The 15,739-nt window shown below is 36.8% G+C and overlaps 2 protein-coding genes across 2 annotated transcripts in view; one reads left to right on the top strand and one right to left on the bottom strand.

The window, feature by feature from the left end:
• Window positions 1–15,739, top strand: part of unkl (unk like zinc finger) — a 53,961-nt gene that overhangs the window by 18,772 nt on the left and 19,450 nt on the right. The window lies entirely within an intron of this gene.
• Window positions 7,668–9,688, bottom strand: igfals (insulin-like growth factor binding protein, acid labile subunit). The gene is made up of 2 exons (XM_028455473.1): window positions 9,594–9,688; window positions 7,668–9,486 (listed from the first exon to the last, which is right to left on the bottom strand). Exon 2 carries the CDS (start codon window positions 9,479–9,481, stop codon window positions 7,739–7,741), a length of 1,743 nt encoding a protein of 580 aa, XP_028311274.1. The 5' UTR covers window positions 9,482–9,486; window positions 9,594–9,688; the 3' UTR covers window positions 7,668–7,738.

Genomic DNA, 15,739 nt, shown 5'->3' with positions numbered 1-15,739 from the left:
ACATGCTGACCTTAAGCAGAGAATCAGTGTCAGTTTGATTGTCGACACTGAAGGAATGTTAACGTTGAAAAATGTTTGTGTTTCTAAAGTGGCCATATGAACTTCGATGTTATGGATTTTTGCTTAATGACATGGTCTGAGCGGCGCTGTGAAGCAATCTGTGTCGTGTGTGCTGTTGTGATCGGCCTGCAGGGACTGTAAGGTGCTTTCTTTTTAACATTCTCTTTTCTACATTGTAAAGTCGTGGTCCAAACCTTCTGTCGTAAGAGACGGATGTCGATTGTGAGGCAAGAAAGACGTGATTACGGCCAAATTTTTGTGGTATTATTGTCCGACTCTGGAGGACGACTTTACCGTGATCCAGTTACACAAAAATAATAAGCAAACAAAAGCCCTTAATAAGCACAGGTGAAATTTCTATACATTTGGTCCGCTCTTTTCTCTTAGCGGACCAGTTACATTTTCAAATACATCTGTGCCTTTTAATATTTACATAATGTGGATTAACTGACAAATTGTTGTTTTAAAAAAGTTTGATTAGGATCAAAGTTCTAGTGCCTTACGATCCTTTGTGGACCATAATGTGATTCCTAAATGTCCTGTTGAGCAAAAGGGGAACGCTTTAATCCATAATGAGATTTCTTCTATTTGACAGCAAAAATCCCAAGATTTATCTCCCATTGTCTGTATCTGAAAACAAAAGATATGATATTAAAGGCCAAAAGCATGCTTTGGATCACAATTTGCCAGTGGCACTGAAAACCCATCTGTTGACAAGGAAATAAGAAAAGCACCAAATAGGAAGGATGTTGTAAATGAGCTATAATAGATGTATCATTCTGCTCTGCATCAGAATAGTTTATTCTATTTTGCATATTTGTTGGTTGTTGTCGTCATTGTTCAAAACATAAAAATGGAGCCGGATGATTTATGCAATTGTGTACTCGTCTCTGACTATGATGTTTAAAGCTGTTCAAAATAAGTACAACAAATATTAGAACAAAGGGGAATAAAACAATCTGAATGTCGAGCCAGGTGTTTCAGAAACGTTAGGATATTTCAGTAGAAATGCTGAATCCCTGAATTATTGAATGTATTATAGTAAAAACGAGATATTAGGTCACTGGATTTTATGGAGCACAGATAATTGATTAAGATGTAGCATCTAGTTTTAAACTATTCAATAAAATTTATTAGAATTAAAAAAAAACAAAATGCAAGTTTTCACATTTCAATGTGTCAGCATATTTAGTGGGTCTAAGGAAAGAAATGTATTTTTCTCAGGGTAAAAGTGATTTGATAAAGAATGTGTTCAATCTGAGGAAACTGCATTTCATGGGTTTATTATGTCTGGGACTTTAGAAATTATTTATAGATTAAAAACATATGTCTCTTATTTTGTGACGAGCTGTATTGCTTATGTAGGAAAAATCTATACTGATATTGTAGAAATAATTCTGTTGGTATATTGATATTTTTGTGTTGTGAACACAAAAAAAAAACAGGTGCAAGTCTTAGAAAACTAGATGTTTCTTTTTCTACATTGAGGATTGTGTACCGCATATTTGCTGTAGTGGATTACTAGTTTGTTAACACTTGTTTAAATTGTTACACTACAGTTATGCAATGGTTTACAGAGTTCACGGAATTATTTTTATCATCTTGAGAATTAAAATAATTTTTCATCTGAAAAGTCTGCGGATTGTTTTTTTTTTTTTTTTTTTTTTTTTTTAAATGTCTCAAACGCCAACAATGGGAGAGAAAAAAAAACATTCACATGGGAGCATTTCATATATGTTACTTTCTGCATACAGGAATGGGAGGTTGTTGATTAGTGTCTGGAGCATTTTATTACATTTATAATTTAAAGCTGTTGAGGTAATATAAAAATATAAAAATTGTGTCACATCTTTCAGAAGAAAATCACATCAAATAAGTTGCATATTAAGAGTTTGGACTGGAAAAGATAAGAAACAACTGTATAAGTATAGAACTCACCAAATAGTTAGTTATACTACACGGTTAAAAACCTATTTAAACAACTAAATAATAGTTCGTTGAATAGGGGGTTTCACCGATGTCACTTTCTGGGCAGTAACCCGGATGCACAGCCATGTTGGAGGTAAGCGGATGTTGACGCTACATATTGGAGGCTCACAAGGTGTACTCTGTGATGGATAAATCAAAGAAATTCTCCTCAAATGCATTATACAGACCCTTTCCAAAAAATTAGAATATCATGGAAAAGTTGTTTGATTTCCATAATTCCATTCAAAAAGTTAAACTTTAATAGATTATAGTTTCAGGACCCACAATTTAAACAATTTCAAGTATTAATTTGTTTATTTTTACATAATTTGAGCTTCCAGCTCATAAAACCTTGCCTGCAAAAACAGAACTAAATGGTGATTTCTTCACAGTGTTCTAAAAATCCTGTTTTCGTGGGTTTTATGGTTTAATGGTGCGTCCATCATTTTGCAAAAAAGGTCATCTTTTAATTTTTAGGGTTCTGGTTAGAATTAGGGTTTATCTAGTAAGAAAAATTAAGGTAGCAAAATATTGCACGTATATGTGTAAATATTTACTACGCTATTAGTGCGCATGCGCCTGTAGGAGATTTTCATGCGTAGGATTATTTTTCACTACACTGGAAAGGGCACAATATTTTAAAAAAAAATGGTTTATTGGTGGTGCAGATCCTTATGAGTCGGCTCCCTCGTCTTGGATCAATGACGACCCGGACAGTCTGCCATCTATTATGTATCGCCAACTACCTGGATTTCACCAAACCTATACACAGCGGAAGATGTTAATCGGTTGTGGCTGTAGAGGCTCGCGTTAGCAACGGTTATATATCGGCAGATAACTCAGTCAGTTCTAGTCATTTCACAGTGAACCTACAGCATGCTCACTATAAAATAGTATATGACTGCCAGGCAATCATTGATTTAGGCAAATCAAACGGTTATAGTCCGTTAGATGCGACAACTCTGGACCGAGCTACTACGTAGTTTTGGATTGCCACGCCGGCTACATCCAGCGGCCTACAAAGCAGCGGAGTCTCGTACCAGCGGTGTCGCTAGCGGAGGAGACGTAAGCGGTGTTATCAGAAGCAGGAGCGGGGCTAGCAACCAAGCTAAAAGCTAATCCTCAGAGAATGCTGCTTCCTTCCATCCTGCGTTCTATTGTAAAATGTTAAATCCAAGACGGGAGATGAGGGCGGCTGTGTTTGCATGTACACCAATAACAACTGGTGCAACAATGGTGAGCTATTTTCATGTCACAGACATTGTTCTCCCTGATCTGTTATAACTTTTAGCAGTCTATAAAACACCACATATTTTTCTCGGTCTTACCAAACGCACAGTAATAGTTCACAATTTCGTCTCAAAATTCGGGATTTGCTCGTTTGTGTGCTGTTTGTTTCAGTCTAACAAAAAAAAATGTAAATATAAACATAAATTACAATGTAAAAATATATAACCAGACTGAAACAGGCAGAAGCAAAAATGCTTATATGTCCAACACAAATACCATTGAGATGACCTTTTTCAATAATACACACAAAATAAAGGCAAGCATTCAACAAGTACATTTGAGATGCTTTTTTTTTTTTTAAATAATACCAAAAAAAAGAATTTTGTTAGAACTGTATACATCTATATACACGTACTTTCTTTCATATACAACATTTTGCAAAAAACACACAATTTGACTGTTTCACATAACTAAAATATATTGACATTTTTTGTGACACTAATTTTTATTTCTTTCTCAACAGTATTCCACAAATTAACCCCTAGACCAGACAGACATCTTTGTTTAATGTCTAATATTGCTTTTGGTAAAAAATAGAATAAAAATTAGACTCTTAGGCTGTATTTGCCGGTCTGTAGTGAGAAGTATTTCTTATTGCCTTTTGGAAGAGTATTTATTTTTGCTTTGAACATTATCTGCGTTATTTTATAAATTTTAACAAATAATGGATGTGTGTGGTCATAATATCCTGTCCTTTTTTTTTTTTTTTTTATCAATCATAATCTTAATTAACTTCCTCATTTCCTGGCTGGATCATTATTTTCCCCTGCTTCTTTTAAGCTCAAGCTCTCCTTTAAATCTATATTTTTACATTTTGAAAAATGACGGTCTAAAATACATTTTCACTTTTAAAGCTACTCTCCTTTTCTTGCCTGTTGTTCCAGTTTCTTGCATTGTGACCCAGCTGTGCATTTGTGCTTTGTGTAGTAATCCTCCTAGCCACCAGGTGGCAGCCTGACTCCAGCTGGGAGGATGACTCATCCAGCTACCGAAAACAAAATAAGACAAACACATTTTATTTGCTGGGTGTAGTTTACAAAGGTCGCTTCAAACTGGGACCAGTTTCATCATCTGCAGTGGAGCAGCTGCCAAAAACCAATCAATGATTAAATAAATTAAAGGGACTCTTTTTAAGAAGAAACAAGCTACATGCAATCCACAGATGATGATTGATCTAATACCTAATAATAATAAAAAAAAAAAAAAGAAAAGGAAAAAAAGACCTAATACCCATAAACAGGGCGTGCCTGCTTTTGGATTACATAAATAATATTAAAATATTACATAGTAACTGATACACTTAAACCCTAACTATGAATCCACATGTTGGTTTACTTTAATACAGATTCCTTTAAAACTGATGGACTTTTAGTTGGTCAATCAGTGACCAGAGGATGTGTTCATTTTATTAGTCACCACTAGGGATGTAACGATTAATCGTAAGGCAGTTAAAAATCGATTCATAGGTATCACGGTTGATATCGATTTCATGAAAATTGAATCGCAGTACTTTTTTCCAGTACTTTTTTTATCCACAAGTGTAGGCGGTGGGCGGAGTCTGCTAATACTTTCTTACTGACCGCCTTCTACTCTTAAATATGTTAATAAATGATTCATTACCCCTTTAGCACTGAAAGAATATCTGTAATATTACTTGAATATCTGTAAAAGTCTCGTTTTTCTATTAGCTCTGTCTGCTAGCATAGCTTCTCTTCTTCACTGCAAGATATCTGCATGCCAACCGACCACTGTGTTACCAGCGCCCTCTGCTGGTCCAAACAAATATGACGTAAATCAGTGCATTCACGGGTTTTTTTTTTTTTTTGGTTTTTTTTTAAAGTCCAATTGTTAAGGCACAAAATACATTTTCAGTTGCACTTTTAAAAAGAAAAAGAACTATTATGCAGTTTTGCATTGTTTATTATAGAACCAGAATTTAAATTAATAGGCTTCATTTTCATTTGTATTATCCCTTTATTTATTTCATTCAAGATTTATTTTTAGTTGAATTGCATTGTTTTGAATAGTTTATAAAGGAATTCTTTTGACAGTGAAAAATAAAAGGAAAATAGTACCGTATTTTCTAGTTTTTTTTCCCAAAAAAAAAATTTGTCTACAGTCCCATTTTGAAAAATAAATCGTGAGAGAATCGTATCGTGAATCGAATCGTATCGGGAGTAGAGTGAATCGTTACATCCCTAGTCACCACAGAAGAATAAATAAAGAATAAAACTGACACCTACCTGAAATCGTCAAGTAGAAAAAGGGCTTTTTTTTGGCTACTTTAAACACCTTTAATAATAATAATGCATTGGATTTATAAAGTGCCTTATTTTGGTGACACAAAGCGCTTTACAGGGCGTTATTCTTTCACTCCACACTTATGGCCATATTTTTTGCAAAAGCTTCCTCAGTGAAGCCAAGGCGTTCTTTCCCTCACACAGCAGGAGACGAAATGGTGAAATCTACACCTCCCACCTTATAATGACTTTACCTAATTGTTTCTAAGCATAACGGTTAGTCATCTCAGAAAGCCACTTGAATGAAAGCATGCAGTTCCAACCGAGCATCCACATCTAACAACAAATGCACACACCAGACATAATAGTAAATGTGATAAATGAAAAAAAAAGTTAAGTTTATATGGACCGAATTGGTCTGAAATAAAGTTGAAATGAAATGAAAACCCATGGTAAGTAACATCAAAGCTCTGTCCGAAAAGACTCTTGGGGTTCTTCAGACACAAAGTTCAAACATAGTACCAACCTTTTCCATGTCAGAGTACAGTGGGGACTTCTGATAACATCTCCCACATGGAGTTCATTGAAAGAGAAGCTTCTGTCAAATCCCAGTGTAGATGTAGAATAGATTGTGCTACACCTGTTTTGGCAGAACAACGCTACCGACCAGTGGATTGTAGAATACAGCTTCTGAGCGGCCCATCATTATCATTAACAGTGACTTTAAAAGGACTGTAGCCCTCCAGTAACTTAGACTAAGATCTATAACTTCAGAAATTGGTTTATCACACATCAAGATCAAATATATTCCATTGTAATTTAAACTACACATTTTCCTTATTGTCCTCTTTTAACATATTAATGTATGAAATCTATTGCTATATGGTATTTTTTCACTGATGCGTTGAGGTAAAAGAATATTAAACAGTCCTTTCCAGGGGGAGAAAAAAAGGTGAGCAAAAAAAACAACTATATATTTAAGATAAATAACATTGGAAAATGTTGGTGATTTAAAATTTGTACAGTACTTTTTTTTTTTCTTTTACTTATATTTTTACTTCTTTTTCACACAGTAATTATAGGTGTTAAACATGTATTTGTGTGTGTTATGAAAAAGTATTGATTGGTGTGTACATTGAATATAGTGTGTATAGATGTAATTGTTAATATAGATTTATTTAAAAGTGGTTCTATATAAATATATTATAAATATAATGATTTTTTGTTTTTTTACTTTTGTATGTATACAATGGCTTTGACATGTCCGGTGTCTCGGTCTGAGTTTACTTCCGTACTGAGATGACAACCCTAATCCTAACATAATCCAATAAACAAATAAAACACGTCCATTCACTTTGAAAACAAAAATAAAAAGGATTTTATTTATTTTTTGTTAGCAAAAATTCATTTTCCAGTAGTGCGCATGCGCATATAAGTGCATATAAAATGCGCACTCAGAACATGACACCAGTACAAATTAATATAAATGTCAACAACAACAACAAATATAAAAGATTATATTTTATCACTATGGGTCTCCATAACAAAAAAGTTGTTTTGAACTTTGAACAGCAGCATAATCATATCAAAGTTTTTTTTTTTTTTGTTTTTTCTATTCTTATTAACTATTTGACCTAACTCATGCTAAGCCCAAACCACATTAGTTTACAGAGAAGTGTAAACATCTAATTTGAAGCAATTTTAGCTTGATGTAAATGTGTATCAATGTTGTTGTGAATGTAAAACTTCTCCATCACACAACAACACAGCAAAAACAAACTCATTCAAAAGAATTTTGCTTTTATTAAATCTCAGTCGCAGGCTTAGAAGCAACTCTTTGAATTTGATCAATATATTTGGCATTTAAAAGTAAACAATTTACAATGTATTCTTTAGAATTTTTAATATCACACATATATAGTAACACAAATTGCAGTAACACAAATTGATTTTCACTTGACACTTTCACTTGCATTCACATCCATTACAACTGGACAATAACAGATCTGTAGCACATTATCACACTAAGAGAAATTCAGCTAATAAGGAAGTAGAAGACAATTTTATTATGTATTTGACATTTAAATTTAATATTAAAAGTTTGTTGTTTTACAGTGTTTGAAACTTACTAAATGTGACAGTTTGTGCAATTATGTTGGTAGAAGTTTCTTCTTTAACGTTCATGGGTTGTCACAGCTTTGGAAGTGTTCATTGTCCACATCTCGCAGGTCCTGACTGGCCACAGGTGGTGGGCTGATGCATGTGATGTTGTTGTAGATGGTGATAGTAAAGTCTGGTTCTTCACCTTCTGCATGGGTCTCCACTCGCCGAGGTATAATCTGTGGATTCTTCAAACTATAGTTTCTGAGCGGTACAATGCTGCAGTCGCAATTCCACTGGTTTCCAGACAGCAAAAGTTTCTCCAAACCCTCGGAGAAATCAGGAACCATGCTGGCCAGGGCATTAGCTCTCAGGTCAAGGTAGCGCAGCCTTGGAAGAAACTGCTTGGTGACATTTGGCAAGAACTGCTGACATTCATTGTTAGACAAGAGCAAGTACTCCAAATTCTTTAGGCCAGAGAATGTGTCAGTTGTAAGGACCTTCAGTTTATTAAAACTCAAGTCCAGTCCTAACAAGCCTACTAGATCCACAAAGCTCTGATATTCCACGACTGAGATGTTGTTGTGTTGCAAGAAAAGCCTTCGTAAACCAGAGAGACCAGAAAAAGCTTGAGTGGTGACTTTTGTTAGGCAACCTCTGTCCAGATGTAAGCTGTGAAGCTTTGACAAACCTTTGAACATTTGGTCCGGTAGACTGTTGAAGCAGCTCCCTGACAGGTTGATGACAGCCACATGAGGGAGGCCTGTAAAGCTACCCACTTGGGCCTCTTGCACTTGATTGTTTTCTAGCTCCAGGACCTCCAGATGACTGAGTCCTTCAAAGATTCTCTCTCCCAGAGCTCGGATCTTGTTATAGCTCAGCCGTAGTTCTTCTAAGTACTGTAGGTCACGAAAAGTCCGAGGCCTGATTCCAGAGATGGAGTTGTTAGAAAGGCGCAGTACATGAAGACTGTGTAGGCCCAAAAAGCTGTCGTCATGCAGAGAAGTTAGTTTGTTTTTTGTCAAATCCAGCCATCTGAGTGACTTCATGCCAACAAATGCTCGAGGTACCACTGTTACTATTTGATTTTGGGCCAGGTAGAGCTTTTGCAGTTTAGTGAGCTTAGTAAACACATTAGCCTTGATGACCTTCAGGTGATTTCCCGTCAGATCCAACTCTTTAAGCTCAGCTAGATTTTGAAAGAGCTGTGGCTGCAGGTAGGCTATCCGGTTTCCTGCTAGGATGAGCTCTCGTAGCCCTTGTTGATCATGAAAAACTGTCTCAGGTAAGACTGTTATTGAGTTCCAACCCAGGTTGAGAAGCCACACGTGCGATAGTCCTGCAAACAGTCTTTCTTCAATGCGACTTAGCTGGTTGTTGTGCAGACTAAGTGAAGCAACGTTGGGTGTATTTTGGAAGATTGTAGCTGGCAACACCCGAATCCGGTTTCTCTCCAGGTGCAAATGCGCGAGCGCCCTGAGGCCTTTAAAAGCCTGAGTGTCAAGAGTCATCAGCTGGCCACTCTGCAGGTTCAAGAACTCCAGGTTGGTCAGCTCCCTGAATGTTGCTGCTGGGAGCGAGGTGAACAAGTTCCCATCTAACCAGAGAGACCGGGTGGAAGCAGGCATGTCGGCTGGTATGTGGGTTAAGTTGCGAGTGCTGCAATACATGTTGAGCTCTAGGCTGTAGTCATCGAGCAGGCAGGTGCAGCCTTTGGAACAAGGAATGGGTTCCTCCGTCCCCTTTTCTTCTACCATGTCTGGGTCTGAGAACACCATCGAGGCTCCCAGTAGCCACAACACCAACTGCACTGTGGTCTGCATGCCAGCTGCACATAGAACAGTAATATCTAAATGCAAGAACACTGTATATTTTGAAAAGGTATCCGTCATGTAAAGGTTTTCCTACATTTTCGTACTAAATCAGATGGCTTACCTTGGGTTTCAGAGGCCTGGCAGTGGAATACTAAATGGCAGAGCCTTGTGCAATTGTTTGTATGCTGAAGGAAAAGGCCTGACAACCCCCTAAGGTTTGTTCTTTCTGTTAACTCTTTCATTTCCTTTACAGTTGTTAGTGATGTCACAGTTATTATATGCTCAACCTTAACACCTACTTGCAGGTCTTTTTATGCACATTTTAACCCCTATATTTAAACTGGCAATATGTCATGTCACATTACTGTCATTATACTATATCACACATTGTAGAATACATTACCTAACTCATTTTCTATTTTTCAATATAAAAATCACACACACATAGAAAAATATATATTTGATGATTTCTGTCATTAAAACATTGATACATACTGCATATGATTCACAAAAATTAAGGTGTCAACCTGAGTGACCTGTGGGTGTTTGCTGAGGCCAGAGTCCTGTCACTCCATGCATTTACTGTAGATTTTAACTGATATACAGTGGTGACAAGATAAGGTGTACCCTCTGCACCAGACCTTTGACTAAATTACAAACCTTTCCCCTTGGCCTTCATTTATAGAAATTACACATTAAAAGGGAAAGTGTCTTCTTACCAAAAATGCAAACAATAACTTAATGAGTGATGATCCATTGTACTGTTTTATTTGACTAAAACTCCCATTAGGTTACACATTGTATGATATCAAAACATCTCCAGATGGATAATACATTATAAAGACACGGCAAAATCAGGGATGTAACTAACACCTTTATCCAGTTCTGCTTTCCGGTGCAGAAAGAGTTGTGTTTCAGAGGTCCATTTCCTAATCACATCTGATTGTAATGACTAACTTTGTGTTTACTCTTTTTCATGGTATCTGGATTCTTTACAAAACCATGAGGCGTTCAAAAGTATTCAGTCCCTCTGAGTCAATACTTCATGGAACTGCCTTTTGCTGCAATTAAAGCTGTAAACCTTTTGGGGGGTATGTCTCTACTAGCTTTGCACATCTCGAGAATGACATTTTTTCCCCATTCTTTGAAAAACAACTCAAGCTCAGTTAGATTAGATGGAGTGTGTTTGTCAATGGCAGTTTTCAGATCTTTTCAAAGATTCTCAATCGGATTTAGGTCTGAACTTTGACTGGGCCATTCAAACACATGAACATGTATCGTTTTAAACCCTTCCATTGTAGCCCTTGTTTTATGTTTAGGGTCATTGACTTGCTGTAAGGTCAGCCTCTGCACAAATCTCAAGTCTTCTACAGACTCCAAGAAGTTTTTTTTTTTCCAAGATTGCCCTGAATTTGTCTCCATCCATCTTCCCACCAACTCTAAAATTCCTCCCTGTCACTGCTGAAGACAAGCACCCCCCAGTGCATGACGCGACCACCACCATGTTATATAGTGTAGTCGGTGTGTTCAGAGTGATGTACAATGTTTCTTTTCTGCCAAACATAGTGTTTTCCATTTAGACCAACAAGTTTAATTTTGGTCTAATCTGACCAGATTACTTCACAAAATTCTTCCATGTGTTTGCTGTGTCCCCCACATAGCAAAAACTGCAAACAGGACTTCTTATGGTTTTCTTTTCTTTTAACAATTGAAACCATTATACCTAAGCCTCATACTTGTCACCAGACTGGCTTGATTACACAACACAATAAGCACAATATGCACAGCTACAACTTCACATCTCACTCTCACTTTAAAAAATTCAACTCTTCCATGCCCTTTCCATTTCCTACCTTGAGTCTCTCCTCCCTGTTCCCTTCCCCCTCACTTAGGCATAACACTGCCCTCTCTTTTTATATATTCTCTTTAATAAAGTATTTCTTACCCTTCCTTAGGGAAGGCTGGTGATGACGATTATGCAATAAAATAAATTCATTTATTTAATTGCAATAACAAAACATGCATTGATGTCTTAAAAAGATTGCACTTCTTGTAGCTTTATCCTTTGAGAGCATGTGCAGACAAAGAGGAAAATAATAAGAATAATAACCTTAGCCTCCTTTAAACTTCTTTTCAACTTTATCCCTGACCTGTCTGGTGTGTTCCTTGAATGCATGATGTTATTTGCTCCCCAGAATTCTCATAACAAACCCCTGAGAACAGCACAGAACATCTGTATTTGTACTGAGATTAGATTACACTCAGGTAGAATCTATTAGGTCAACATTTGATCATTCAGCAATCATCAGACAACTTCTGAAGGTAATTGGTTGCACTTGGAGAAAAGGGGGATAAATACTTTTTCACGCCTCTCTTTTCTGTTTTTTAATTTTAAAAAATGTATATTATTCTTTCTACTTCACGATTGTGGCCACTTTGTGTTAGTGTTTCACATAAAATTCCAATAAAATATATTCATGTTTGTGGTCGTAACGTGACAACGTGTGGAATGCTAGGCACTGTATATGGTGTGGGCAAGATCAGGAGCATTTAACAGTGTTAATGTAAAATTTTTCCACAAAGTAAATCTATAAATAGTGTCAATTATTTATGAGTGCAGCATATTTTTCTGTTTGAAATTCCAGATATAGCTCTGTTGAAGTTTCCACTTATTTTATTTCCACAAAAGTTTTTAGATCAATGGAAAGTGAAATCAATACACATTTTTTTATCTGCTGGTTGGGTTTGTTTTTATAGGAAAGTTCATGTCAAAAACATTGATAACACAAAATTTTTTATCTGCTAGTTGAATTTTTACTGCAGTTCCAGAATAATAACGATAAATAATGCTGTCACATAGGAGATTCTTTATTACTATGTTGCCTCTCATAAAAAACCACCACAATAATTGGCTTTTTTTACCATCCATGCTTTAGTCATTGCTATGGAGAACCGATGGCAGCTACATGTGATGTTTTATTTAATAAAACCTGATTGAACAGGGCATAAAGCCACAACCTCAGCCTTTCATGTATTTGAAACAGCTTTATTATCGTAGTCTGTGAAAAAGGGGGATACATGCTCATCAGAAATGCTGTTAATCTGGCAGTGCCTATGTGTGGGAAGGTGGAGAATAACATTCGTCACAGCGCCTACTAACAGTATGTTTGTGCGTCAGACGTTGGTCATTTTATTTGCTTTTTTTTTTTTTAACAACCAAAGCTTCTGTCCAACTAGTTGCAGATTCCCAAATAAAAATATTCCTGTTGAATCCTGATGTTGAGTGATAAGCCAGCATTCAAATATCTAATGACTACCAAATAAAAAGAGTTGTGGAAATAATAAACCACAGATACAAAAGTCCTTTTTATATGGTAATATAAAGCCTTCAGGGTGTGTGGAGGTGCATTAAAGACAGGCCTAGTGAATTATGGGTGTGTTCATTTTTGCCTCTGTGTTTTAACTGTTTAATCCAGGTTACTTTAATGTGGCGGTCACACCCCCACTCACACAATGACTTTGAGATTATCTAACTGAAAAGGGAAAGACTGAGAAGAGGTGGAACGAGTTTGAATGATCATTTAACATACTTTCCTCAGTGCTCAGAGAAAAGAGGTTCGGTCAGCACTGTCACACTGCCATCTGATGGCAGAATATTTGGCTATTAGCTTGTTTTTTTATGAAGGCTGCCCCTAATGGCAAGAGTTGTCAAGATTTTTTTTGCATGCACTTTCTTTCCTGGGACATTTGTCAAACTAGGGACCCAGATCCTTGTACCGACATCTGAACATTCATTGGCTGATATTTATTCGCCCATTTTCAATCTGCAAGGTTATTAATTCCACTACAGTTGTCTCCTCTTAACCTGCTCTTCTAAGATATGGTTGATTTATATTGTGCTTTAATCACCACTAACACAATCTCAGGTTCTTTCGCAAGGACATGTTGACACATATGGATAGCCTTGGTATCGAACCCTCGACCGATCAATCGGAATACGACCCCTCTACCATCTGACCCACGGTTGCCCCAACATTTATGTGTACAGGGTTAAATCTGTTAGGAAGAGGCTGCATGTCCACCACTCCCACTCTCCACTTCCTCTCAGGATAATTGGCAAGATCTTTATTGTCTGACAGTTCCTGGCCCTGGATTGGCAGGTCAGGGGATATCAGTACCTGATTGACTGGGAGAACCATGAACCAGAAGAAATGTCATGGGTGTTACAGATAGATACAGATACATTTTAGATCTAGCCCTTATAGTTGCGTTTTGCCAATCCCAGGGTTTCTCAGGCGTCTATCTGGCCTCTTGAGGGTGGGATACTGTCATGAGTCAGACTTTTTTTTTGTAGTCATTAACTCGTGCCAGAATCCTGGCTGTGTTTTTGCTATCTTTTCTGTTGTCCTGGCCCATGACGTCTACCTGTCATTACCCACGTGGGTCATTGATCCAATGTACATTCTACTCTCTACATCCTGCACGGGTCACTCCAGGCTCCGGAATCTGACTGTCACGCTTCTGTCTCTCTGGCAAGTCCTCTTCCTTGGCTAAGATCTGGCTTTCATAATTTAATGCTTTTATACTTTAGATACCTTCTGTTTGTAGCCTCCCTTATCATTTTGGCAAGTGAAAACCCTTCTGTAAGGAACTGATTTCTGCTTTTTGGACCATCTGTCTGAATCTGACACACAGCTGAGAAGCCAATTATATGATTTTTTTCTAAGATAGGTTGTGTTATTATTTGCTTTCATTTTCTGAATATAAAATATTTTTCTACATCTAAACCCATTTCTTGGCTGACAGTGATAATTAACAGCGCGTGAGCAGGTGGTCTATATTATCAACACTAACCAGCTCTCATTTGTTTGAGCTGAAAAGCTTTCCTGTCACTTGCTCACTACATTTTTGAGGAACCAGCAACCTTGAAATCAATAATCCAATTCAATGGGGAACAATTCATTTCCAATGACTATTATTAGGAACAATATAGTTAGAGTATAGGACCAGGCTAAGGAGATCGGGAGGTTCACTTTTGAAAGTAGCGGAAGGCAGTTGAGCAGGACTAAAACCGAGTACATGTGATTGGAAGGAGGTTGGTGAGACAGTGAGGATGTAGGCAGAGAAGCTAGCAAAGAAACAAGAGATAAATAACTGTTGACCAATCTAAGCAGTATTTTGTGACAGATGAGTCACAGCTATAGGTTGAAGGGGAAAAGTCTACAGCAGTGTTTCCCAACCAGTAGTACTTGAACACATGGCAAAGGGTAATTGGAAATATTCATGAATTCATCTGTGGGGTGATGTTAAGTTGCGTTTTAAGTCATTCTTGTCAATATGAGACAGTGTTCAGGTGTATTCCAATTCTAGAAATATCCTTATTTTTTTGTACACAATCCTTGGTAAAATTTTCAAAATGACCATTATTACCAAATATTTATGAAATGTGCTCATTCCTTAGTTCCATATATATATATTAGTTCTATCACAATAAATATAATTCCTATTACTACTACTGAATATTTCTTTTCCTAAATCATTAGGAAAATATTTACGTCAAAACAAAAAATCACCTTAGAGGTCGAACCATGCAATAATTTACCAGTAGGTTCGAACTCACTGGAAATGAAAAGAACTCATACTAAATAAGGGTAAACCATAACATTAACAGGTATGAGTTACTATGTAGTTTGATCTGCAGAAGAAGGTTCAGAGGAGCCTGTCATCATGTAAACATGTAAATAAAACAAGAGGTATTAGTGTAGTGATTAGGGGTATTTGTATTTTTAAAAGGGGCTCAGTGGAAGCTACTGGTCTACAGCCTAGGTTCCCAAAGTGGGGGTACAGGTACCCCCAGGGGTAGGCAAATTGTCAGAGGGGGTACGTGAATAGAAATGAAAACCAATGTGGCACTGGCAACATTGGAAACTAGAATATAAATAGAGCATCGGTCAGGAGCCTACATGCATTGCCCCCTCATGCAGCCTCAGACAGAGAAACAACCTAATTAAAAAAAGCATAAATATGAAAATCAGCCAAATATTGCATTGTGCTGTGCATCCTCTCACCCTCACCCTTTTCATTAAATTTGTAGCCAGTTTTATTTCACAGATTGAAGGTGATGAATATATGTATGTATAAGTATTACTGCTATAGGCCTATGTTCAATCAACAAATGTTTGGTAGATTTACTGTTTGATCCAATGGAGCAGTATCAGTTATTTCACATTCCCGCTAATCAACAAATCTTGTCATCTTGCATAGAAA

Source organism: Gouania willdenowi, chromosome 8 (genome assembly GCF_900634775.1).
Source record: "Gouania willdenowi chromosome 8, fGouWil2.1, whole genome shotgun sequence".
NCBI classification, from domain to species: Eukaryota; Metazoa; Chordata; class Actinopteri; order Blenniiformes; family Gobiesocidae; genus Gouania; species Gouania willdenowi.
This window is presented reverse-complemented; position numbering and strand designations above follow the sequence as displayed.

What these genes read in the sequence shown, in the direction of transcription:
- igfals (XM_028455473.1), bottom strand. Translation starts at nt 9,481, where the DNA reads ATGCAGACCACAGTGCAGTTGGTGTTGTGGCTACTGGGAGCCTCGATG.